At 44.0% G+C, this 27,202-nt stretch overlaps 1 protein-coding gene across 8 annotated transcripts in view; it reads right to left on the bottom strand.

Moving 5' to 3' along the window:
* PPIP5K2 (diphosphoinositol pentakisphosphate kinase 2) overlaps positions 1 to 27,202 on the bottom strand; it is a 397,208-nt gene that overhangs the window by 227,592 nt on the left and 142,414 nt on the right. For all 8 annotated transcript variants that reach the window (XM_030193432.1, XM_030193434.1, XM_030193437.1 and 5 more), the window contains 2 exons: positions 23,884 to 24,005; positions 4,743 to 4,844 (listed from right to left, as the gene is read on the bottom strand). In XM_030193432.1, coding sequence (XP_030049292.1) covers positions 4,743 to 4,844; positions 23,884 to 24,005 — 224 coding nt within the window. The remainder of the gene's footprint in view (positions 1 to 4,742; positions 4,845 to 23,883; positions 24,006 to 27,202) is intronic.

Below are 27,202 nucleotides of genomic sequence, written 5' to 3'. Positions count from 1 at the left end.
TTACCTATAAGATTAGAGTAGTGAAGGTGCCTAGCCTCTGCAATTTTATTTTTATAAATTCTGAACTGGAACTTCCAGGCTTGTTTGTCAGCAGGATTATTACGTCTTCTCCATGCTTTTTCCAACCATCTACATAAGAATTTTAGTGTTGACAACTCTGGGGGAAACCATAGGACAGATTTCCTTTTGATAATGATCCTCATTTTCAGTGGTGCTCTCTTGTCTAGTGCTGAGGTAGCCAGTGAGTCCCAATGGAATTTCATCTTGAAGGGTTCTATAGGCAGGTTTGAGCCAGAAGGTCTCCTCCTTAATTTTGCCTCTGGAGTAAATCCGTTTAGGGGGGTTTTGACAAGTTGATCTGGATAAACACATATGTAGTACTGTCTCCAGTATGTAATGATCTGACCTGAGCATATACATAAGCATGGATTAATGAGACAATGCCAACATGGTTAAGGAAAATCTTGCCTCACAAATCTATTACATTTCTTTGAAGGGGTGATTAAGCATGTGGGCAACTGTGTATCTGGATTTTCAAAAGGCATTTGCCAAAGTACAGAATTGAAAGCCTCCTGAGGAAATTAGAAAGCCATGGGATAGGAGGCAATGATCTAGAGATGGGAATAACTAGTGAAGTGAGACTGGGCATCCAAATGGCAGGTGACTTTTAATGTAAGCAAGTGCAAAGTGATGCATGAGGGAAAGAGGAACCCAAACTATAGTTACGTGATTCAATGTTCCACCATTAGTAGTCATCGCCCAAGAAAAGGATCTAGGTGTCATTGCTGATGATATGTTGAACCCCTCTGCTCAATGTGCAGTGGTGACCAAGAAAGCAAATAGAATGTTAGGAATTATTAGGAAACGAATGGAAAACAAAACTGAGAATGCTATAATGCCTTTGAATCACTCCATGGTGTGACCGCACCTCGAATACTTTATGCAGCTCTGGTCACTACATCTCAAAAAATGTATATTAGAATTAGAAAAGGTACAGAGAAGGGCAACAAAAATGATAATGAGGATGGGACAAGTTCCCTATGAGGAAAGGCTACAGTGGCTAGGGCTCTACAGCTTGGAGAAGAAATGGCTGAGGGGAGATATGATAGAGATTTATAAAATAATGAGTGGAGTGGAACAGGTAGATGTGAATTGGTTGTTTACTCTTTCCAAAAATACTAGGACTAGGGGCATGCAAAGAAGCTACTGAGTAGTAAATAAAATGAATCAGAGAAAATATTTCTTCAATCAACGAGTAATTAAACTCTGGAATTTGCTACTAGAGAATGTGGTAAAAGCTGTCAGCTTAGCAGGGTTTAAAAAAGGTTTGGATAATTTCCTAAAAGAAAAGTCCATAAGCAGTTATTAAGATGGACTTGGAAAATCTACAGCATATTCTAGCATAAGCGGCATAAAATCTGTTTTGGAGTTCTGGGATCTTGCCAGGTACTTGCCAGCTCCTCTCACAGCATGCTGTGGAACTGCTCATCAATGGCGGGCATTGGCAAAGGCATAGGAACTGGGGCAGAGGCAGTCTGAAAAGACGCTGGTGCTGAACCGGTGGCAGGGACCTAGCTGCTCGATGACAGGCACAGCTGCACCACTTCCACAGAGAAGGAGAGGTCCTCCCAATGTCGGCATTTCTCGGGTATCGGAGAGTCTGATGCCTCGGTGCTCCTGGCACCATGCATCGAGGAAGACTGATGCTTATGCTTCTTGTGCTTCCCATGATACACAGAACTTCGCCCCCGCCCCCCCAGTGCCAATGAGGATGCCGATAAATCTGAGCATCTCCTCAGTGTTGTGTCCGATGTTGACCGGTCCCAGGGCCTCCTAACAGCGCCTGGTGTCAAGGCAGGTGGACACCCACTGAATATCACTGCACTCCCAGTGGATGCCTGCTTGACCTCAGAGAATAGCCTGTCCTAAGACTTAAGTGAAAGATTTAAAAGTATATGCTTAAATAAGAGTGCAATGTGTAGAAAGACATCCTCAGTGAAGGCAACTCTTGAAAAACCTCTCGAAAATCAAGTAGGAAGTTTTAGGGGAGAAATCTGTTTTAATGCCTAGAGCAGCAGTTCCCAAACTATGTGCAGCAGCATAATTTTCCCACTGAGCTGCAACTATTAAAAGGCACGTTGTTCTCCTAGGTCGGCAGCAGGCTGCAGCAGTAAGCAATGTGAAGACTGCGGGATCAGTTTCCTGCGTGCACCGCCACTAGTTCCGAAAGTCACACCTCCTCTGATGTTAATTTTCGGTGTCGGAGGGGTTTAACTGGCAGAGCTGGTGACGACATGCGAAGGAAACTGGTCTTGTGATCTTCACATTAGATGATGGTTGTGGCCTGCTGCAGATCAGGGAAATCTGAAGAGGGTGAGCAGTAGAGGGGAGGAGAAAGAGAGAAAGCCACGAGTGATGCTGGCGGGGGAGAGAGGCAGAGAAACAGCTAGAGACAGAAAGAGATGAGGAATAATAAAGGATGAAGGAGGAGAGAAAAAAGCAGGGCGATTCTGGATGGAGAAGAAACAGAGAAATGGGGAAAGGCTGAATAAAGGAGAAGAAACAGAAAGAGAGAAGGGTAATGCTGAATGGAGTTAATGGGGGGGGGGGGCTTAGGCTGGATGGAAGGGGAGAAAGAGGGGGCAGAGGTTGGACAAAAGCGGAGAGAGAGGGAGAGCAGAGGACAGACGCTGGATGGAAATGGGGAACAGAAGGAAGTTATGTGTGGGAATGCAGGCATTAGTGGCTGAAACATGCCACCAATTTGCTTTCTGCACAATTAAAAAGGAGCTTGGGCCTTGGGAAGTAAATCTCTTCAGCAGGCAGAGCCTGGGCATCCCTGCCAGCAAAGGTAGGACAGTGCTGTTGGGGGCAGGGGCCTGAGTGGGAGACTTGAGGAATGTATAGTCTAGGGGCGCCGTGACCTGTGGAAACCACGCCTAGAGGAAGGGTGTAAAAGTGCTACTCAGAATTCTTCAGATTAATCCAAAAACAAAAAAATTAATCTACATTTACTGACAGAACAGGAGGAGAGGAAAGGAAACTGCTGCATTCAGAAGAAATACAATTTCCTTTCATTTACACATTGATGTAAGACCTTATTCAAAAAGATACAACTTAAACCCTTCTGCATCAAATTACTAAAAGCTAAAATATATAAAAGAATGACATAAGTCCATCATCCCAACCACCATGGTTAATAAGTATAAATCAGGGTTACCTAATATAATAAGTGTTAAAATAGGGCTATTTACGCAGGCTTTTAACTAAATATAAGATGTTTTCAAATTTTTAATTTTACATTTATTTCAGTGCTGCTGATAGCAATGTTATGTTTTTCAATGTGTACCAACTATAATAGTCCTCTGGATGATCTACTGTGTAACTCATTCCCCTTTCAAATATGTTCTGTGGTATTAGATATTTTCTGTAATGTGGAAGTGTCTAGTTGTTTATGTGCTTTTTCTTGTTATGTTTCAGTTATAAATATTACTTTTTGCAGACTGTTTTGATATCAATTTTGTAAGGCAGTATAACAAGCCAAATGAAATAAATATCATCAAGTAATAGAAATATGCAATCAAAAACTAAAGATGAACTTTCCAACAAACCCCCCAAAGCCAAAGTAATCAAAAGCAATGATGCCTGGTTGCCCGTAACCATTTCTCATCTCTCTTAAAAGGGGCAACCCCTTTGGCCACAGGAATGCTACAGCAGACACTTCAGGCCTGGGCAGAAGATAGCATTATGTTAAAAATTATGGGTGAATCTGTTCATAAAGGCAGTTAATAAATCCCAATAAGTATGTCAAAACCTCTTTTAGGAATTAAGCTTGATTACCTTGGACAATGAAGCAAGGTGGTGATTCAGTGGCAAAGAAGCATGTTTAATTATGTGGGGTTTTTGTGGTAATAGTAAAGAATATATAAAAATAAGATTGTGTCCATCCAGTCAGTGCTCAAGTTTGCAGGAACAGTACAAAAACAATGTAGAAGAATGGATTTAAGGGCAGACAAAATGGCTTGAGTGCATAAGTCCATCCGTACAGTGAAGAAACAATGCAGACACATAAGAGACAGAATGGACAAGCTTACTTATACACAGAACTAGTCCAAGAACACAATTTTAAAAGGTATTTTCAACTCCATTCAATCATGCCATTAGAGCAAGTGTTCCCAATCCAGTCCTCTGGAAACACCGAACCAGCAGATTTTCATGATACCCATAATGAATATGCATGAGATAAATACAATGGAGGTAGCGTGTGCAATTACATCTCATTCATATTTATTGTGCATATCCAGAAAACCTGACTGGATGGGCATGTCCCAAGGACTGGGTTGAGAACTTTAGCATTACAGTGCTTATACAGGACACATCTGGAGATTTTGTTTTTTACTTCAGTAAGGATTACAGTTTTCCAAGCATGGTGTTCTTCACTAAGAGAGCAGCATTAGGTACAAAAGAACTGTCTTAGAAGTCTTCAGTGCATAGCTTTTATCTTAGTAGAGCACAAGTGGCCACAACAATAAGAGGAGAGTGAAAAACAAGCAGTGAAAAAAAATTTGATGACCATAAAATACATAATCTATGGCACATACATTGTTTTTCTATCAGAACTTATTACTACAGCTGTTAACATCCAAAATATTTAGAGATGAAGGACATCTCTACTTTAAAACACAACAAATCTCAATTTCAAATGCACAACATTAAAATGTATCAAAATTATAACTCCTTACATGGTTCCAGATGTGGTTGGTACAATAGGAATATCTTCAGCTTCCATAGGTACTGACCACGGGATATGAAATTGTGGAGCAAGTTCCCGCATTACAATATTTCTAGAAAAATCAAACCAAAAAAGTAAAAAAGAAAAAGAAAAAATGGTTGACATTTTCTATTGATAAAAATAAGCAAATAATTATTAGTGAAAGGTAAATAGTTATGAGTCAAAGCTGCTCCAGGCTGCCACTGTCTAAAAACACATCCCACACCTAGAAAAAGAAAGATCTGTCAAGCTACTTTTACATATAATACTCAAGTTTCTCAAACAATAATTAAGTATATATTAACAAGCCTATAAATCTGTACATCACCCACATCATATAGCCAGCCAGAATTTAGTATTACCGGCTGGAATTCTACCATAACAGTAGCAATAATGGAAGACAAATGTACCAACTGAATTATCATAACATATGAGTAATCTACATAATCCATCTAATCCTCTTGTGTACCACCACAATAGATAAAATTACTGGTAAATTCAATTAACGTTTTCAATTGAAATCAATGAACAGAAGGTAATACTTGGTTAAAGATTTCAGTTTTGAACCTGTTGCAGTCATGCAAGGAAGTAATTGCATTCCAACATTCAGGATCAAAACACTAAAAGCCCTTTTCCCTAATCAAGGCTTCTTTTGCCAAAAGCAAAACTTTAGTATTGGTTAAGATAACGTGGCAAGAGCCCTCTAAAGCAATTGTTCTGAAACTATGGGTTGGGACCCTAAATGGGGTCACATCATCAGTAGATTGGGGAGGGGGGGGGTCACAAAAACAGAGTTGGTCCCCTCCACTGCAACCTATGCTCAGTAGTGGCAGTCAGCAAGGGAATTATAAATCAGTTAATGTTCACAGGTCCTGACCCCCTCACTTTCTGATGTTGGCTTCCTGTTAAAATGAAAGCCCACGTGGAGTAAACTATTTCAAAAGTCATACAAGAGCTTTCTTGCATAGGTTCCATGATCATATGAAATTTCTAAGGACCTCCATGATAAAGAGTTGGTAATGCTCATCTATTTAGACATGATTCAGATATTCTAAACATTTATTTATTTATTAGGATTTATGTACCACCTTTTTGAAGGAATTCACTCAAGGCGGTGTGCAGCCCCATTCACTGTAATCAGCTGGTCTACAAATAAAAAAGTTCAAGACTATAGTGAGTCTACCCAGGAGTTTCATCCTTGCCAATATCACCCCAACAGCAAACTGGAAAACCATCTACAAAATCAAAAAGAACCCCAAACATCTGATGATCTACAAGTCTCTTTCACTGCAACTAATGAGACAGTTCATTCATCAACCATCAGGAGAAAACTGAACGAGAACGGTTTCCATGGGAGGATAACTAGGAATAAACCACAGCCCTTGGTGGGGGGGGGGGGGGGGGGGGGAGGTACCATGACCCAAAAAGACTTCTGGACTAAGGCTCTCAGGACACAAAAACTAAACTTATGGTGAACATATATGTTTGATATAGCAAAAACCAAACACCGATGGTCAAAGTAAAGACCCCACTCACTATCAAGCATGGCAATGGCGGTGCTGTGGTGTGAGCCTGCTTTGTTGCATCAGGACCCAGAACGCTTTCCACCACAGATACAATCAAACTCTTCTATATAAAGGAAAATGCTGGAAAAGAAATATCAGGCTGAAGCTGAGCTGAAAATGGGTCATGGGGCAAACAAGGACACTGAACATTCAACTAAATCTATTAAAGATACAATGAAAAAGACATTTACAATTTTGGATTAGCCAAATCTAAAATACTTACTTAAACTCTATTTAAATGTTCTAGCAAGACCTGAAATGAGCACTTCATGAAAAGAAAACCTTAAATGTCAGTGTTGAAAAAGCTCTGCATGTTGTGGGATGGTACACTTAGGAGTAATGTCATGAAATTCTTTTTCAAGAAGAGGGTGGTCAATGTCTGGAATGCCCTCCTGAGGGAGATGGTAGAGATAAAAACAGTGACGGAACTCAAAAAGGCATAGGATGAACACAGAGGAATTCTATTTAGAAAATAGATGGTAGAAACCAAAAATAAATTTAAAAAAAACCTTAAATGATTGCAGGGAGTGGATGTGTGAGTGACACTTGGACGGCTACTCCGGATGTAAAGAACTAAGGCCGGTGCCAGGCAGACTTTGTAGGTTTGTGTCGTATATGGCAATCCAGTTTAGGATAGGCTGGAAAGGGATTCAATGGCAACTTCAGTAGCTGGAACAGAAGACAGTCCTGGGAAAACGTTTACAGTCTGGCTCCCACAAATGACAAGACTGATTTGGACAGACTGGAGTGGGCTTTGACAGCAACTCCAGTAGGTGAAACGTAAGGATAGAGCCAGGTGGAATTCTATGGTTATGTCCCAGAAACGCCAAAGACAGACTCGGGATAAAAGTATATAATATCACATTCATTGTTGATTTAATCATAAATTGATAATAAGTATGACTGCTGGGCAAACTGGATGGACCATTCAGGTCTTTATCTGCCATCACTTACTATGTTACTATGGATGAATAGGCTAAAGTTCCTCAAGGGCAATGTAGGAGACTGATCAAGCATACACAGGAAATGTTTAGCTTAATTTATTGATACTCAAGGATGTGCAACCAGCTATTAAGTATTCCATAACAAAATGTCCTCAGACAAAATGTCATGCAAGAAACTAGCACCTACAAAATTGGGATGAACAAAATGGCATGGATGTAATGGTATGGACAAGGATGTAAGAAAAATAGTGAAAAGTATCGGGTTCAGTGTTTTAATGAAAATGTAAAATGGTCACCTACAAATTAAAGAACCAAAGGTGCTGTGCATAGAATGTTTAACATGCTATAATTAAGCAGCCATTGGAAATCAAAGAACAAACTAGTATAGAATAAAGGGTGCTAAAAACAAAACAGATTTAAAATGAAATCCATAAGGAACCCAATACAGTGCAATACAAAGAAGAAAATGAACATCAAAGCAGCAGCCACTGAAGAACAAAGGATGCTCAGCAAACAAATTAGCAAAGGCTTATCATGTCTTCACTTGTTGGGTTAAACAATTTTTCATATTAGTCAATGATTTAAGTTAATCAAACTGATGACTCCAGTTATCACACCAATATAAATAGCCCCTCGACTCTCTTCATTCTCATTCATGAAGTAATAGTAATCAGTGCAAGTTCTTATATTTTGGATTGTTAAAATAATGCTAAAAATGTCAGAATTCATAACATTGCAGAAAGGAACAAGAAAGCTGATAGTTTTAGGCTATTTATTTACAAAGCATTTTGATGGCAGCAATGGGAAAGAAGCATTCTGATGGCAGCAATGGGAAAGAATTGTGGCTGTAAGAAAAGATCGTGCAAGGCATATGTTCACACGCAAGGCTATGACATCTTTGAAATGGGTAAGCATAACCACATGGGCAACTTCAGGTTGAGAAAGCACGAGCCAACATGAAATGGAAAGCAGAGTTACCCGAAAAAGCAACAAGATCGATTGTCCAAAACGAACTCCTGAATGTGCCTCAGACAGACGCAAACTACCTTCCCAAACGATCAACGCCATTGCCAGAAAGGAGGACATAGTGATCAAGAAAGATATCTCCATCTATACACAAACTCAAAGTGGGCAAATCTTCATCCGTGTTCAAATCAACAACATGATCATCTTTGCATCCGATTCTGATTTGAATTCCTATCATGATCTGAACTTTGGTTTGTAGACGGTACACTCAAAATCTGTCCTAGAGGATATGATCAACTATATATGGTTCATGGTTTCATAAAGGGAGAGGTATATCCTGCTGTCTATGTGCTGTTAAATGCAAGGCCTGAGTGAGTCTATAACCATTTCTTGCAGTCAGTGCTGTCTCTGAAAAAAGATCTTAAACCAGGTTCTATAGTAATGGATTTTGAACTGGCAGCAATTCAGGTTTTCATCAGTTTCTATCCACAGTTTTATGTTGCACTTCATACCCAATGTGTATGGAGGAATTTGGAAGCGGAAGGATTATCTAAATAGTACAGAGATGAACCGGATTTTGCCTTAACACAAACCTTGCACATGCTTTTGTCCCACCTGATGTCATCAGCACTTTTGACAGACTAACAGATGATCTGGAATATATTCTTGACTATGTGGAAGACAATTTCATCAGTCAACCAAGAAGAGGTAGAAAAGGACAACCCATATATGCAATTAAGATATGGAATCAATACACACGAATACTTCAAAACTTGCCTTGTAGCAACAATGCCATCGAAGGATTCAATGTTGTTGGATTTACCCATTCAACTATGACCAAACTTGTACACAAGCTACAGTGGGAACTAAACTCCTGCATTGCCAGCTTGAACCTGGGGATCAGCCAGGAAAGAAAACAACATACGTGAGGATCTGTAAAGCCCTTCACACTGGGTGGCTGACTACAGTAACAGAGATCTGATTGCTTATTTGGAAGACATTGGCAGAGTTTTAAATATCAATTTTGTCTGAACATTAGATTGTAAGCTCTTTGAGCAGGGACTGTCTTTCTTCTATGTTTGTGCAGCGCTGCGTATGCCTTGTAGCGCTATAGAAATGCTAAATAGTAGTAGTAGTAGTGAACATTCTGTGCTTATGCTAATTTTAAGTTAGAATAAACTTCAGAATATTTAAATATAAACTTTGTCAGTTATTATCAATCAGTTGTTTTGCCACATGACATTTTGTCCGTGCCAATTTCTCCTATGACATTGTCATTGTGACTTTTGTCCATGCCATTTTGTCAGGCCAATGAATGAAGGATTCATACATTCTTTCACTCACTCAAGAATACTTATTTTTGAATAACCAAAATCTGTTTTTGTCTGATGTCTTATTCAATAAGATTACCTTTCTCACTTATCACAGAGTTTAGATTATCACAGAGTTTAGATTAGCATGTAATCATGTTTAATATATAAATGAAACTAAAATATACATCTCAGCTTGGATTCACCATCCTTTTCTCAGCACCCAACTTTCTATGTAGATACCTGATGTGAATGGAAAACAGTGCTAGCAAAATTAAGAGAAAGTTCAGCTAACAGTATAGAAGACATTTGTTCTAACACTGTCATATTGCATTTCTTTAAGAATGACAGGAGGTAGTGCTAAGTGGCACTATGAGACTAAGAGGGAAGAGCAGAATATGTAGACACTTGTGAGCATAAAAACCATGTTAGTTAGTTAGTTAGTTATTGATTGATTGATTGATTTATTGATTGGGATTTATTAACTGCCTTTATGAAGAGATTCGCCCAAGGCACTTGTTACTTACCTGTAGCATGTGTCCTCTGTAAACAGCAGGATGCAAGTAGTCACTGTTGGAGGCCAACACAAGAACACTTCAACTGGGTAATCAAGAACATTTGAGAAATCTCACTAAGCATACATGTTACTTCCCACCTCCTTCCGTCATGCAGGACCACCTTAGTCTTTACCTAAGCTTAAATGATAATGCAATTCGTTGGGGAGGTGTGGGGGTGGGGGGGGGGGGGGGGTTGTGAGGACTTATACCCTACTGTCCACAAGGAAAAAAAAAGCCTGCTACAGATAAAGAACTGCTTTTTTAAAGGACAAGCAGGATAGCAAATGCTCACAACATGGCAAGACCATCACCAGAAAAAGGGGGAAATAATCAACGTGCATGGCACAGGCAGTATCAACATATTGTTTTTATGGTATCTAGCTCTTTTTGCACTTTTTCCTCACACTTTTTTGCAACGCAGCAAGGAAATGAAGATGAATGCATTGGATTCCAATTCACAAAAGATATTCTGGAAGACAGATTGGCCAAACTTATCACATTGGCAGTCTTTCCGATATTAATGCATGGACAGAAGTCCATGTTACAGCTCTGAAAATTTCCTCAATGGAAGCTGAGTTCCAGTGGGCTACTGACACAGCCAAAGCTCTGAAATTATGAGCTTTGACATAACCCTAAAGATTCAAGCCTACTTGGGCATAAATGAAGGAAATGCCATCTGCCAGCCAACTGGATAGAGTGCATTTAGTAATGGCAGCCCCTAGTTTATTGGGATTTTAAAAAATGCTGAATATACTTTCTCAGTCTATTTCAAGTAGGAAGTTAAGGTTCTTTCACAATCCAACCTGCAGAAGGAATTTTCACCTCTGGGGATATAATGCCTGGCAAATTCGCCACTATCTTAGGCTCTGGTTGAGTATGCAGATCTGCCCTGCTGTGTAAAACTTAGAATAAGGTGGATCAGCTACTAGAGCTTAGAGCTCACTTACTCTGCATACTGAAGTTACTGCCACCAAGATCTTCTATTCAAAAGTATTCAGCGTATCAAAAGGAGCTCTCAACAGCTTGGAAAACACAATACAGAGGTCCAATAACACTGCAGAAGGTTTGATGGAAGTCTTCAACAGAAGAAAGCACTGCATGAACTGAATTAAAGGCTGTACAGAGATGGATTTATCATCTTTTTTATTTTTCAGAGAACTTTATTAATACATACAAATCTGAATACAAAAATCACAGAAAATGTAATAGTACATATTGTGTGTATATGTATATATATAATTATTTTTTTGTGGTAAGTGCTAACTGAACTTTTGCTGAAATCGAAAATACTTCTGGTGGGCTGGAAGTACTGGAATTGGGAGAAGGGTGCCCAGGGAAACCATCCTGAACTATTCTCGGACTAGAAATTTGTTCAGGGCCCTTAGGTCTACGATGGGATGAACCCCCCTGGCTTTTTCTGCACAAGGAAGCACCTGGAATAGAAGCCCTGCCCTTCTTTTCTGGTGGAACAGGTTCCACCGCATGGGCCTTTAGAAGGGCGAAGAGTTTCTCTGCAAGTGCCTACCTACTACTACTTATCATTTCTATAGCGCTTCAAGGCATACGCAGCGCTGTACACCATACACAAAAAAAGACAGTCCCTGCTCAAAGAGCTTACAATCTAGATAAGACAGGCACCTACCTGTGCTGAGAGCTGAATGAATGAGCTCTCGGCGGGCAAACTGAAGGTTTGAGATGCCAATTGAGGGCGTATCCAAGATGGATTATTTGAAGAACCCACTGTCCTGTCTCTGTAGTAAGTGAGCCCTTAGGTTCCCTGAGGCCCCGCAAGACCTCAGAGGACAGCCGTGCACCCCGAATCTTCACCCGCGGCGACCGCCGTTCACCAGGGGTTGAGCCCCCAGCTGCAGGCGGCCAGCAGGACTGCTGGAACCGCGGGGTGACGACTGGCCTGGTAGGTAGTCAGCAACACAGTCTCTGAAGGGCAGCTAGCAAGGGCGGCTAGCACTGAAGAGGGTCACAGTCTCTGAAGACAGCTAGCAAGGACGGCTAGCACTGAAGAGGGTCACAGTCTCTGAAGACAGCTAGCAAGGACGGCTAGCACTGAAGAAGGACACAGTCTCTGAAGACAGCTAGCAAGGACGGCTAGCACTGGAGAGGGACACAGTCTCTAAAGACAGCTAGCAAGGACGGCTAGCACTGAAGAGGATCACAGTCTCGGGAGACAGCTAGCAAAGACGGCTAGCACTGACGAGGGCCACAGTCTCTGACGACAGCTAGCAAGGGCGGCTAGCACTGAAGAGGACCCAGTCACTGACAGCAGCTGGCAAGGACGGCCAGCAAGGATGATGACACAGTCTCGGAAAGCAGCTGGCAAGGACGGCCAGCAAGGATGATGACCCAGGCTCTGAAAGCAGCTGGCAAGGACGGCCAGCAAGGATGATGACCCAGTCTCTGAAAGCAGCTGGCAGGGACGGCCAGCAAGGATGATGACACAGTCTCTGAAAGCTGCTGTCAAGGACGGCCAGCAAGTCAAAGGAACACAGTCTCTGAAGAGTCAAGCCTTCCAGATCCGCTGCGTCGGCTTCTGACAAAAAGAACCGGAAGCACTGGACTCCTCCAGTCTCTCCGTTTAAATCTAGCGCCAATCCGCCCCTCCCACGGAAAGAGAGCCAACCACCTGGTCCTGGCAGACAAAGGAGCGCTCGATTGGCCGAACTGCCCAGCAGGCGGAGTCCCAACGCCGGCGCACCAATCCGGTGCGAGGGGGTGGAGCTTCCGCGCTGATTCGCTCCTAGCCAGGGCGATGTCGACGCCGGGGCCGCCATCTTGGCCGGCGTGCTTCCTCCTCCGAGGCCGGCGTTCGCTCCAGCGGACCGCCGGCCTCGGTCCGACCCGCGGCAGCATCGGCTGCAGCGGAGGTCCGCCTCCGCCTCCCTGGACGCCGCGATGCCCGAGGGCCATCGCCACCCCAGCGGGGGCCCAGGTAGGGGCTGGAAACATGACACCCACCGGTCAAAGGTTACAAGTGGCCACCTTAGGTGAAAAAATTTAGCCTCCCCTCAACCAGCAAGTCATCCAGGACGAACATTTTTACTGCAGCTATGCTATGCTGGAGCCAGTCTAAAGCTTGTTCCTTGCTTTGTCTGGGGAGCAGCAGGGGCCTTAGAAAAACGCTGTTGATGTGAACGAGCTTGCTGGGGCTGAGCCTGCTCCTTGGCTTGCCAAAAACTCTCCTACTTGAGGAGATAGGTGCAGAAGGTGCTCAGCGGGAGACAGAAGAGATGGTATCAGTATGCTTCTTGATTTGGTCAGTGACCTCACCTTCTCTCCAAAAAGGTTATCTCCACAGCAAGGAACATCCGCCAATCGTTACTGAACAGTGTGCTCCAAGTAAAAAAAACACAGCCATAAGAGTCTGCACATTGCTATACTTTGAGCAGAGATCCTGGATGTCACATCAAAAGTATCACAGTAACATAGTAGATGACGGCAGAAAAAGACTTGCATGGTCCATCCAGTCTGCCCAACAAGATAAACTCATATGTGCTACTTTTTGTGTATACCTTACCTTGATTTGTACCTGTCCTTTTCAGGGCACACACCGTATAAGTCTGCCCAACACTATCCCTGCCTCCCAACCAGCCCCCCCCCCCCCCCCCCCCCCCGGCTCTGCCACCCAATCTCGGCTAAGCTTCTGAGGATCCATTCCCTCGGAACAGGATTCCTTTATGTTTATCCCACACGTCTGAATTCCTTTACCGTTTTCCTCTCCACCACCTCCCGTGGGAGAGCATTCCAAGCATCCACCACTCTCTCCATGAAAAAATACTTCCTGACATTTTTCTTGAGTCTGCCCACCTTCAATCTCATATCATGCCCTCTAGTTCTACCGCCTTCCCATCTCCGGAAAAGGTTCGTTTGCGGATTCATACCTTTCAAATATTTGAACGTCTGTATCATATCACCCCTGTTTCTCCTTTCCTCCAGGGTATACATGTTCAGGTCCACAAGTCTCTCCTCATACGTCTTGTAACGCAAATCTCATACCATTCTCGTAGCTTTTCTTTGCACCGCCTCAATTCTTTTTACATCCTTAGCAAGATACGGTCTCCAGAACTGAACACAATACTCCAGGTGGGGCCTCACCAACGACTTATACAGGGACATTAAAACCTCTTTTCTTCTGCTGGTCACTCCCCTCTCTATACAGCCTAGCAACCTTCTACTTACGGCCACCGCCTTGTCACACTGTTTCGTCGCCTTCAGATCCTCAGATACTATCACCCCAAGATCCCTCACCCCGTTGGTACCTATCAGACTCTCACCGCCTAACACATACGTCTCCCGTGGATTTCTACTCCCTAAGTGCATCACTTTGCATCCCTAAGTGCATCGTAAGTGCCCCTGGCCAAGAACTTTCGATACACCTTCTGCTGCTTGGCCAACTGGCAAAAAGGCTTGGCCTGCTCCAGAGGGAATGAATCCACCAAGTCCGACAGCTGTCGCACTGAGTATTGCAAGTAGACATCCGTGATGAGCTGGTAGAATTGTATACGGGAGATGAGCATTGAAGCCTGGAACATTTTCCTCCAAAAGAATCCAGAGATCTAGCTTCTCTGCCTGAGGGGCACTGAGGCATAGTCCCTAGTATTCCTGGCTCTTCTGAGAGTGGATTGAACCACCATGGATTTGTGAGGTAAATGAGGCCTTCCAAAACCAGGTTCACTGTGGAGCTGCAATGGGTGTCAATCTTCTTGGGCACGACAGGAAATGACAGAGGGGACTCCCAGTTCCTGATGAGGACTTCCTCCAGTACTTTGTGGAAAGGGGCAGTCACAGCCTCCTCAGGAGGAGATATGTAGTCCAGGACCTCAACCATCTTGGCCCTGGGCTCATCCTCCACTTCCAAAGGAAATGGAAAGGCATCAGCCATTTCCTTAACAAAAGATGGAAATGAAAAGCTCTCTGGTGGAGACAGCCTCCTTTCAGGTGGAGGGGAGGGTTCAGAGGGGATCCCATAAGACTCATCTGCGGAGAAATATTTGGGATCCTGTTCTGAATCCCATGAGCGTTCCTCCTAGGTGTCGGACAGTATCTCCCTAAGGGATCACTGAGACCGAACCTGCCTCAATGCTGAGGAACCATGCCCTCGGGAGTGGCATTAAGAAGTTGTCTCCTGTCTTGACACCGGCAAAGCTTCTTCTATCAATGTTGAGGGAGTACTGGCTTGGGTGGCAGTCGACACAGGGGCCATAGGTGGCGCCAGATTTGGAGGCCGCACCGCAGGATGAGGGCCAGGCGGGGCCACAACGGAGGTATGGCAGGTACAAGCACCCCCGATACTGACGCACACTGCTGCATGAGGCCATCCAGCAGCTCTGGAAGCAAGGCCCGGACCCACTCATTGAGGACAGACACAGGGAAAAGATGAGGAACAGGTTGCAGATCTGCTGGGGTCGACACGGGAATGGGATCTCAGCTGCCTGGAGAGAGGTGCATCGGCACCTCCTGTATGGAGAGAGAGCGATCCTCCTGGAGCCGTCGCTTCTCGGGTACCAAATCCTTTCGATGCCCTGGTGCTCCTGGCACCACATGTCAAGGATGACCAATGACTATGATTTTTGGCCTTCGTCCAAAGCATGTCACTAAGGTTCTTCGGTGCCAACGAGGACAACATTGAATCCTCACGTCGCCTACGGTTCAGGTCCAACGATGGACGGTCCCGAGGGGCCTGCACAGCAAGAGGCCTTGAGACAGGTGGAGACCCACTCAATGCCTCCCAGTATTTAAGGGTCTAGAAGCAGCCAGGCTTACCGATGCTCCCAATAACGGTGTGATGCTCAACGTTGATGTTGATGCCAACATCGAGGAACCGGACTTGGCTCCAAAAATCTTCTCTTGTTGAGCCTCTCGGGAAACCTGGGTCCTCTTCTTCATATGAAGATAGAGAACACAGTTAGCAGGGCTATAGTTGGGCCCAAGACACTGCAGACAACCAAAAATGGGTGTCCTTTCCTGAGATAGTCCGATTGCACTGGGTACAGTGCTTGAAGCTACTGGGAATCTTCATGGATTTGGACGGAGAAACTTTGTTGGCTAAATTAAATGACTCGATGGTGCCTGAAAAAGGGGCAAGGCAGGGAGAAAAAGAAAGGGAAAGACCCAACCGAAGTCAGGGCCTAAAAATGGCCAGATGATGACAGAAAATAAAGAAAACTTAAACCCAGGCAAATTAAAACTAAGGAAAATTAAAGGCCAGGTTTGTAAAGCCCTAGAAAAAGAGCCACAAGAGAAGCAGAAAAAATACCGAAAGGCACTAACAGCTCTCAAAAAGACCGAGTGAGTGAGGCAGGGACAAAAAAACACATCTTCTCATGCGGAAAAAAGAAAACTGAGGAGACTGCGTTCGCGTGACGGGCAGGAAGGCACTCTAGCTCCACAAAGCTCTCTCTTTTTTACTATGGCCAAAATCGGACCGGGCGATGCGGATCAGCGTTACCCACTTGTGAGAACATAGAAACCTACTTGTCCTCAGGGAATAATAACTTCATCCGAGTAAACCTTCTTCCTCAATCGTGCCCTCTCAAGAGCCACGCCATAAGACCAATAAGTCAGTCTGTGGAGGAAGCATCAACCAAGGAGCGATTTAAAGATGGATGAGGTCCACATACCAAGAATGTCTGGGCCAGACAAGAGCTACAATAATGATGTTCCTGGGATGAGGAGCAATCCTGTGCAGCATTCTTCCCACAAGAGGTCACAAAGGACTAGGCTGCTAAAGCAAGATCGAACGTCGGTGACCTGAAGTTGCAACACAGCCCTCCTAATATTAGTTATTTTTTGTTTGAAATACATAGCTAATTGATTAACAGAGGAAATGGCTACAGTTACTGATGTTAAGTTTTCAGTTGAGACAAGATTATTAATAAGATTAAAGAGCCTATGGACGTTTAAGTGGTTGTGACCAATTTGTTCTTTATTGTAGAGGGTTTTAGCTTCTACAATCTTTTTCTTACAATCCCTGTTAGATTTCCTCCAAAGTGGTTTTAGCTTCTACAATCTTTTTCTTACAATCCCTGTTAGATTTCCTCCAAAGCATTTTATTCTTATCAGATTTGTGTCTAGAGCACTTCCTCTCTTTTTCTACACTGCCTCTTCAGGAGGAGAATATCCTGATCATACCTGGAAGACACCCTATATGGGTGAGTTTCAGCTAACTTTTGATGGGAGCTATACTATCCAGCAGGGCCGGTCTTAGGCAGAGGCGGCCGCATAGGGCCCCGCGCTTAGGGGGGCCCCGCAGTGCACCTCAACTCTGCCTCACTCCGACCGACCCCCGCTCGGACAACCACATCATGATCCCGCTCGGCCGCCACCGCTCCCCTCCCGCCACGTTGCGGTACGGGGCCCACCCCCCGCTGAGCCCGCCGTCAGCAGCCTCCCGCCTCCCCGGACCCCGACAGTTGCACCAACGGCCCCGACAGAGAGTTGCAGCGCCAGCGCGACGGCCCCGGCTCCCGACAGAGAGTTGCAGCGACGGCTCACCCCAGCGTTTCACTTCCCGCTCAATGCCCCGCCTTCTGATGAGGTATTTCCTGTTTGGCGGGCGGGAGTCACTGAGCGGGAAAGCTGCCTGGAGTCTGGTAGGAGGTGAGCCGGTGTGCGAGTGAGTGCGACTTAAAAATAAATAAAGACAGTCAAGTGGAGCTCGAGCAAGTTTGTGCCACTGCCATTCAAAGGTAAGCCAGGTATGATGATAGCTTTTCTTATAAGGAAGTTTCAAACCCCTTTTGTGCCATTTTAAGGTAAATACTATTGCAGTAGTCTATTATTCTCCCATCAGTGATTAAGTCAAAATTCAGTGTTTTATGAAGGGCAGTGACAGGAAAAGATCAAGAGGTTAGCTAAAGTGGTGCGTGTATGTGAGGGGTGGGGACAGGGGCAAGTGGAGAGGGCTAGTAGTGTCAAACTTTACTATTAATTTGTCCAAAGTTATTGAAAACCTAAAGAATCCCAAGTGGGCAGACTAAAAATTGTCCATCTAAAGGTACTTATCTTGCTAAGCTGGCCAGATCATGTGTATTTAGGAGAATTTGAGTTTCCAAAGCAAATAGCATTGTAGCCTCAAGAAAGAGGGGCATTTCTCTAAGCATGTTCAGCTTAGGAGAGGAAAAGAACACATATAAAATCCATTTCCAAGAAACCTTTTAAAATTAAAAAATAGGGGAATTTGAAAGTACTGGATCTTTTCTTAGTATTTTTCCTTTATTCTCCTTTGTTATGAGAATTGGAACTACTAATTGTAGTGGACTTGAACTGAATTTCTGGGGAGGGGGGGTTCATGATAGCATTGTGCTTATTATTTCAATCAGTTTTTTTGTACAAGTTGTACAAGTTTAGCTTCATTTGTCTTTATTTGAAATTTCATAAATAAAAAATTTTCTAAAAATGGAATAATCTTATCAATGGGGTGGAACTAGGGTGGGGCGGGGCTAGGGTGGGGAGAAGCTAGGATGGGGCCCCACCAAATTGGTCTGCACAGGGCCCCGCACTTGCTAAGACCGGCCCTGCTATCCAGGGTGGAATTACATAACTCATCTGACTTACACAAGAAATCCTTGCTGTCTGCATCTGGAAGTTGTGGACTATCAAAGATTACAGACCAGAATTTTACAGGATCAATTCTGCCTCTCAATTTAAAAGAAGGAAAGGTGACAGTGGACTGAAAAGATCTAGGAACTTCCCTCCAGTAAAGAGTGAACTCCAGAGTATTATGGTCTGACCAAGTGACATAACACCAGGATGGGATTCCGAAGTAGAAATTCTCCATATGCATAGTTATGTAAGCCAGATGATGGGAATATGGCAGAAAAAAATCACCAGGAGGCAAGAAAAATCAAGTAAGCTCTTTGTCTTGACATCCCTAGGGTTATCAAGATGGAAGTTAATATTACCTACTTATAAGACATTAACATATTTAACACAAATATTTGAGAGGAATTCAGTAAAATATCTTTCCGAGGCAGACCAGCTTCCTAGAGGGTGACAGAACAAAACAATGCATATGGGCTCCAGCAATGCACGATCACTTAAATTTGAAGGCAAAAAGCTTGAGAGCAGAAGAGTTCAGTTGGGATAATTGTTCCACTTTTAAGAAGGCCTTATAAATGATAGCAATTCTACCCAGTGGTGTGCTGGTAAATTTTTAACAACAGGCTCTCTCCCTGGTCCACCTCGGCGCCCCCCCCCTATCCACCTCGACGCCCCCCCCCGTCCACCTCTGCGCCCCCCCACCCACCTCTGTGCCCCCCCCCCCAAAATTGCAGAGCTGGCTTTAGCCAGGGGGGGGGGGGGCAATGCATTACTCTCGCCAGGAAAAAAAAATTAAATGATCCCAGGTTCCAATCTAATTCATGTTTAATTTGGGATAAAATGCCATAAAGAAGTAAATAAATATAAACTTTTAACGTTCAGCCCCGATTCTCAAAGTGGACATATGCCAAACACTATAATGAAAATAAAATTATTTTTTTCTACCTTTGTTGTCTGGTGACTTTGTTTCTCTGATCATGCTGGCCCAGTATCTGATTCTGCTGCTCTTTATCTGTTCCCTTGACTCCGTTTCCAGGGCTTCCTTTCCATTTATTTCTTTTCTTTCCTCCTTTCTTCTTCATTTCTGGTCCTCCGCAGACTTGACTGTACAGTGGATCCAGCTTCTGCCTATTTTCTCCATCCATGTGCAGTTTCTCTCCTCACTTCCTTTTCCCTCATCTAATCTCCTTCCTCTATCTTCCCTCCATGTCCAGCATTTCTTCTCTCTCCCTTCCCTCCCCTCCATCCATGTCCAGAATTTCTCTTGCCCTCCCCTCCATCCATGTCCTGAAACTCTCCTCTCTCTCCTGCCCCTCTCTATCCATCCATAGCCAGCAATTCTCTTCTCTCCCCTGCCCCCCTCTACCCATCCATACCCAGCAATTCTTTTCTCTCCCCTGCCCCCTCTACCCATTCATGCCCAGCGATTCTCCTCCCTCCACTGCCCTCCCGCTCCCATCCATGTCCAGCGATTCTCCGTCGCCCCCATCCTCCCCTCCCACTCCCATCCACCTTTTTGTATTACCTCCGTCGAAGCGCCGGCATTATTTAAAGCCCTGCTGCCCGTCTCCAGCCTTCCCCAGCTTGCTTCGTGATGATGTTCGTTCCCTCAGTCCCGCCTTCGCAGAAAAAGGAAATGACATCAGAATGACGTCAGAAGGCGGGATTAAGGGCACGAACATCATCAAGAAGCAAGCAGGGGAAGGCTGGAGACAGGCAGCATGGCTTTAAATAACGCGGCGCTTCAACGGAGGTAATACAAAAAGATGGATGGGAGCGGGAGGGGAGGGTGGGAGCAAAGGACATCGTTGGACATGTTTGGGAGCGGGAGGGGAGGTAAACATGACCTGTGATGGCGCCCTCCTGCCATGCTTACCTCCCATAATGGAGCCAGCTCGCCCCCAAGAACAACCGGCTCGCAAGAGCTATCAAAATTTAACAAGCGGCTCTTGCGAGCCGGACAGAGCCGGCTCCAGCACACCACTGATTCTACCCCCTCTCTGTTTAGTTCTAGTTTGATGAAGGATCGTGTAACCTGAGGGACATAAAGCATTGAGTAAAGGATCTTCTGTTGAATGAAACCACATTTTAGAAACCAAAAAAACCAAATTGTTTCTCCAGCAACCAGTCACTAATAATATCAGTTTTACTGACCACTGACCTAGCATTTACATATCCAATTGGAATAGGGAGGTAGGAGATGGAGATCGAACTAAATGAAGGTAAGGTGATTAAATGACGTCCGGAGAAGGAAGTGCCTTTCCTCACACGAGAATGATAGAAGCTTGACCGGAACAAGGTTGTTCGGATAAGGACTAAGCGACTAATCCTACGAGAGATTATAATAGGGATTGAACATGGAACCTCTAGTGCAGCAGCGTGAGGACAGAGCCACAGTGCACAGATCAACATAGCAGAGCCTAGCAACAAAGTTAATTTGACACAGCATGGTAAACACTCACATTTACAGACTGTCAAGGGCAGATGAAAGACTAGGGAGCTACCCTATTCTAACAAGCCATGCCCGACGCAGTCCGAAGATATGCACAAAGGGATGTGCCGATTTGGCATGCCTCTTCGGTGGGATGCCTCAGAGCAAGGTCTACCTATGTGAGAAAGTGCTGATTGTCAGAACTAACAGCACAATTCAAATGATAACAGTCTGTATACTGCCAGGAGAGGATCTTGTCCAAGAAGAAGGATTCACAGTTGATAAGTGTCCTGTGGCTCAGAGCTGAGCTTGATACCTCAGAGCAAGGTCTTGTAGGAGTATTTACCTGTGATCTTACCTTTGTTGGTCTGGGGCCTATATACGTCTGAACCATTCTGTTATAACAATATGGATACTTCTGCCTGTGGCCTGCATACATCTGAATTCATCAGAAACCAGCTTTTCTACAAAAGGAAAATTACTGCTGAGCATACCATGATGACTTCATCCAAGGCCATATTATTTGTTGCAAACTAGCCCAGTTATCTCCTGGGAAGAATGGAGGAGAGAGACACAGATGGCTCCAAGAGCATGGGATCCGACAGGGAGGTTTACATGCCATTGATAACACTTTCTTTGTTATAACAAAGGCCTCTTTTCATGACCATGAAGCTGGCTGGACATTATTACACTGTCTGTGATTGGTCCACAGGTATCATCTGACCCTTGGATGTCAATGTTGGACTGAAGAAGGAGAACAGAAAGGAGAAGATTAGAAGACTTGCTGGAGGATAGAAGGCTCTGAGAGAGAGAGAGAGCACGAAACTGATTTCCTAAAACACCAGTGAACTGCAGACCATGTAATAAACTAACAAGGTTAGCTCAGCTACAATATATTGCCTTACCTAAAGACTGTGCCATCTGTATCCAGAATACCGACCTTGGACTATTCCTGGACTGAGAGACTCACTGAGGCTTCAGCTTGAGTCTCAGAGGAGGAATCCACTTCTTTACCATTATAAGTCTGCCACGGACTGCAGGGTGAGATAACAGGGTTTACTACCTATTAGTTAGGGGATAGTTAGTTCACGGCTTTTGTCTGTGACAGATTGGTTTTATGTCAGGATTTATGGTCTGAATTTAGCTGCTAACTGTGTATTTTGCATAAGACATGTGGTATAAGTTCTCATAATAATCATTAGGATATCAGTATTGTGATTAGTGTGCAATCACTCATTTAGATAGCCCATTTGGATAATCATATATCATTATCTATATTTTGGTGATAATCTATTTTTATAGCAAGTTATTTTGTATTTTGCTTTGCATTTTGCTTCAGAACTATATATATATATTTCTTTACCTAATAAATAATATATATTCCATCTGTGGCATTGTTCCTTTCATTAGTACAGCTAGTTAGCCATAGGGCCAAAGAGGTATGCTTCCCCTAGAAACGTATCCAGAATCACTGCTGTTTAGCAGTGTTCTGTCAGCCAAGTACCTTGGGATATATATTAGGAGTTTGTCCTCCTGAATATACCCTACAGTCTTCCCTATGTTGTCAAAAAGTGCTGATGTCAACGCTAGCAGCGCGATTCAAATGACAACAGTCTGTATGCTGGCAAGAAAGAAGCTTGTCCAGGTAAGGACTCACAGTTGATAAGTGTCCTATGGATCACTGCTGAACTAGATGCCTCAGAGCAAGGTCCTCCTATGTACGTTTTGAATATGATACAATTTCTCACTTCAAAATGAACAAATTAATAGACATTCATATATCATGTATGATAATTAAGCATTGGTTTTCTACTAAAACTCAAGAGCACATTTTATCTGTGTGAGATATTGGTTATCATGTTTTACATTTGATCTATTAGTTGTTACACATTGTGTCAATTTGAAGGCCTCTAAGAACAGAGGGGACCATATTTTATAGTTAGTTCAGAGAAGGGTAGAATGGTTATATTCAATTGACTAAGGGTGCATAAGCCCCTCTATGTCAATTTTACCCTTTATTTATTTGAGTTTACACCAGATGGTTAATATATCAGATTTACAACACAGGATCTTCATGCTATAGTCTAGTAATGTTAAAGTTTTGCAAGTTGAATGAATTGTTTATTCTCTCCATTTTATAGTAGGTGAAATGCTGAGGAGATATTTCATGGGGAGTGGGACTATCATTTGCTTCTCTAGTCTCAGCTACGTTGAAGACTGATTGGAATATGGCCTTGCTGTTTGTCAATATACTCAGTAGTGTAGGATGTCATTTTTTATGGCAGTATGTTTTCTATATGTAACCTGAAAAGGAAGATCAGACATTTGCATTACATTTGTTTTTGATATGGCTATATTTTCCTGTTCCATCAAGCATCCAGCTAACTGAAACTAGACTGTATTAGGCTCTGGTTCCATGAACATTCTGCAAATACCTTGGGGCTTTTTAATTTTTTTTTGTTTTTTTTTGCTTTACAAGCCCTTACTAGTCCAGTTACTGCAGCAACAGTCCTTGGCAAGAGACCCCAGCCTGAAATCTAACCAGTACGTAGAATTTATGAACAGAAGCTTACTCTCCAGGGGTATGATGAATATTGCCTACCAAAGTAAAAGTTGAGGAATTAAACCCAAGTCTTCCACATGGCAGAGAACAGAACTGCCATTCAGACACCAGGTCAGCACACTATATATTTTAATGTACATTTGCACTTGCAGCACTGTGAAAGCTACACACACACACAAAAAAATATATATATATATGTATAACATGCATAGATTCTTACCCAAGAATTTTTGCACAGTCATCATAGTATTTCATAGAGTTTTTCACAAAGCTGAAGCCATTCACATCACAGACATAGGACTGACCACTAGCACGCAGTAAGTCAAAGCCACAAACAGTTTGCTGTTGGAAGAAACAATAACTTTTTAAACATTACAGGCCAGTTTCTATATCTCTTAAAATGCATATTCAATTATGCTCCTTTAAAAAAAGAATAGGAGAATTTTCATTTGCGGATTAACCCTGCTTGCACTTAACAGATACAATAAGGTACCCACTCATTTGAAACCGGGCAGATAAACAAAGTTCCAGATGACAAAACTACTTGGTAAAAGAAAAGCCTGAGCAAATAAACCTGTTATATATTAGTGACGTACACCACTGTCACATTTTCAAAGCTGGAAACTGGGTTGTGAGCCCTTGGACCCCTGCCGAGGAGCGGCAGTGGCAGGCAAAACCACCCCACACTGGAGGCTAGGCAAATCTCAGGCAAGCAGTTAGGCTTCACCTGTACCTGGCCACTTTCCACCAGGAGTTGAGCTCCCAGCTTCAGGTGGCCAACAGGACTTTGCAGGACAGGGCAGGACTGGATAACAGCAAGGCAGCACAGGGACTGAGTGTCAGAGGGGAAAGGAAGGAACATGGGCAGCAAGGCAGGAAACTGGGCAAGACAATACAACACAAGGCAGGGACAGTACAAGCTAGGGGACAGAAACTGGAAGCTGCAAGCAGCCACTGAAACAGGGAACAAAACACTGACTAACAAGACACAGAACTAAAAGCTGCAAGAAGCCACAAAGCCAGCACACAAACAGAAACTAAACACTGCGATACAAACCAGAAACAAGGCTAGGAAAACAAGTAAAACCTAACCTAAACCAAACACAGACTAACTAGAAACAGGCAAGAATCAAGGCAAGAATCTCAGACAAATCACTGGACTAGCAGAAGTGTAACAAGCACCAACATACCAGGGCCTTAGACGCAATGCAAAGGCAAAGGCAGAGAGGTTCCAAAAGGCTAATAAGCCCAGCAGGCAGCTGAGACTCAGGTGCAACAATCACCAGGCAACTAAGGGTCGGGCAGCCTGGAAGATCCGGACTGGACTGAGTTGAAATCTGGAATGGGTGACAGCACACCGACAATCTAATACAGCCAGCACACAGAGACAGAGACAGAACTAACTCACAAAGAACAGACAGAAGCCAGCTTAGAAGCTGACCACAGGAAATAAGGTGAGTCTGAGAGGGGTCACGGCCACAGACGTGACAACCACTTGCACTGAGGTGTACCCCAGGGGTGTCTAACCTCAGTCCTCAACCCAGTCAGGTTTAGCAAAGATACTTAACTGTAGCAGGTATTCTCCGAGGACAGCAGGCTGATTATTCACACTTGGGTTGATGTCTGCATCGGCCCGGGAATCGGCATTTTGCCATAGCAAAGAACAAAAAACTTTCATAGAGTTTTCTGGTGCGCGTGCAACACGCACCGCGCACATGTGCGGACTGACTTCCCGCACGCCGCGCGAGCGCATACCTCAGTTAAATCAAAAAGCATAACAAATAACTCTAAATGGGAGGTGGGAGAGATTGTGAGAATAATCAGCCTGCTGTCCTCGGAGAATACCTGCTACAGGCAAGTATGTTCGCTTTCTCCGAGGACAAGCAGGCTGCTTATTCTCACACGTGGGGTATCCCTAGCATCCAGGCTCACTCAAAACAATAAACACTGGTCAATTGGGCCTCGTAATGGCGATGACGTAATATAGGTTAACCTGAAACTATATACAGCTAGCTGAGTGCGCAGCCTGGAACAGAATAAAATGGGACTAGGGGGGTGGAGTTGGATTCTAAACTCCAAACAGATTCTGAGCACAAGCTACCCAAACTGACTATCGTGTCGGGTATCCTGCTCAAGGCAGTAGTGAGATGTGAATGTGTGGACTGAATACCATATTGCAGCTTTGCAAATCTCTTCAATGGAAGCTGCAATATGGTAAGTGAGCCACCGATGAAGCCATGGCTCTAACATTATGAGCCATGACATGGCCCTCCAGAGTCAACCCAGCTTGGGCATAAGTGAAGGAAATGCAATCTGCTAGACAACTGGAGATTATGCGTTTTCCGATGGCGACTCCCCTCCTTTTGGGATCGAAAGTAACAAACAACTGGGCGGACTGTCTGAAGGGCTTCGTCCGCTCCACGTAAAAGGCCAATGCTCTCTTGCAGTCCAAGGTGTGCAAGCTGCTTTCACAAGGGTGGGTATGAGGTTGGGGGAAAAATGTTAGCAAGACAATTGACTGGTTCAGATGGAACTCCGACACCACCTTTGGTAGGAACTTAGGGTGCGTGCGGAGGACTACTCTGTTGTGATGAAACTTAGTAAGGTGCATCCACTACTAAGGCCTGAAGCTCACTGACCCTACGAGCTGAAGTAACAGCCACCAAGAAAATGACCTTCCAGGTGAAGAACTTCAGATGGCAGGAATTCAATGGCCTAAAAGGAGCTTTCATCAGCTGGGTGAGAACGACATTGAGATCCCATGACACTGGTGGAGGTTTGACAGGGGGCTTTGACAAAAGCAAACCTCTCATGAAGCGAACAACTAAAGGCTGTCCAGAGATAGGCTTACACTCTACATGCCGATGATAAGCACTAATTGTGCTGAGCTGAACCCTTACGGAGTTGGTCTTGAGACTAGACTCTGACAAGTGTAGAATGTATTCAAGCAGGGTCTGTGTAGGACAAGAGAGAGAATCTAGGGCCTTGAAGTCACACCAGACGGAAAAACCTCCTCCATTTGAAAGAATAATACCTCTTCATGGAATCTTTTCTGGAAGCAAGCAAGACTCGGGAGACACCCTCTAAAAGACCCAAGGAGGCGAATTCTAAGGTCTCAACATCCAGGCCATGAGAACAAGAGACTGGAGGTTGGGATGTAGAAGCGACCCCTGATTGTGAGTGATGAGGGTTGGAAAACACTTCAATCTCCACGGCTCCTTGGAGGACAACTCCAGAAGAAGAGTGAACCAAATCTGACGCAGCCAGAAAGGTGCAATCAGGATCATGGTTCAGCGGTCTTGCTTGAGTTTCAGCAAGAGGTATGGGAGGACAGGCAAACAGAAGGCCTGTTCCCCAATGAAGGAGAAAGGCGTCTGACGCTAGTCTGTCATAGGCCTGAAGCCTGGAACAGAACAGAGGGACCTTGTGATTAATTTGAGTAGCAAAAAGATCCACTGAGGGGGTGCCCCATGCCCGGAAGATCTTGCGGACTATGCCCATATTCAGTGACCACTCATGAGGTTGCATTACCCTGCTCA

Source organism: Microcaecilia unicolor, chromosome 2, assembly GCF_901765095.1.
Source record: "Microcaecilia unicolor chromosome 2, aMicUni1.1, whole genome shotgun sequence".
In the NCBI taxonomy this organism is placed as follows: domain Eukaryota; kingdom Metazoa; phylum Chordata; class Amphibia; order Gymnophiona; family Siphonopidae; genus Microcaecilia; species Microcaecilia unicolor.
The sequence above is the reverse complement of the archived record's forward strand: the minus strand, read 5'-3'. Positions and strand labels throughout refer to the sequence as shown.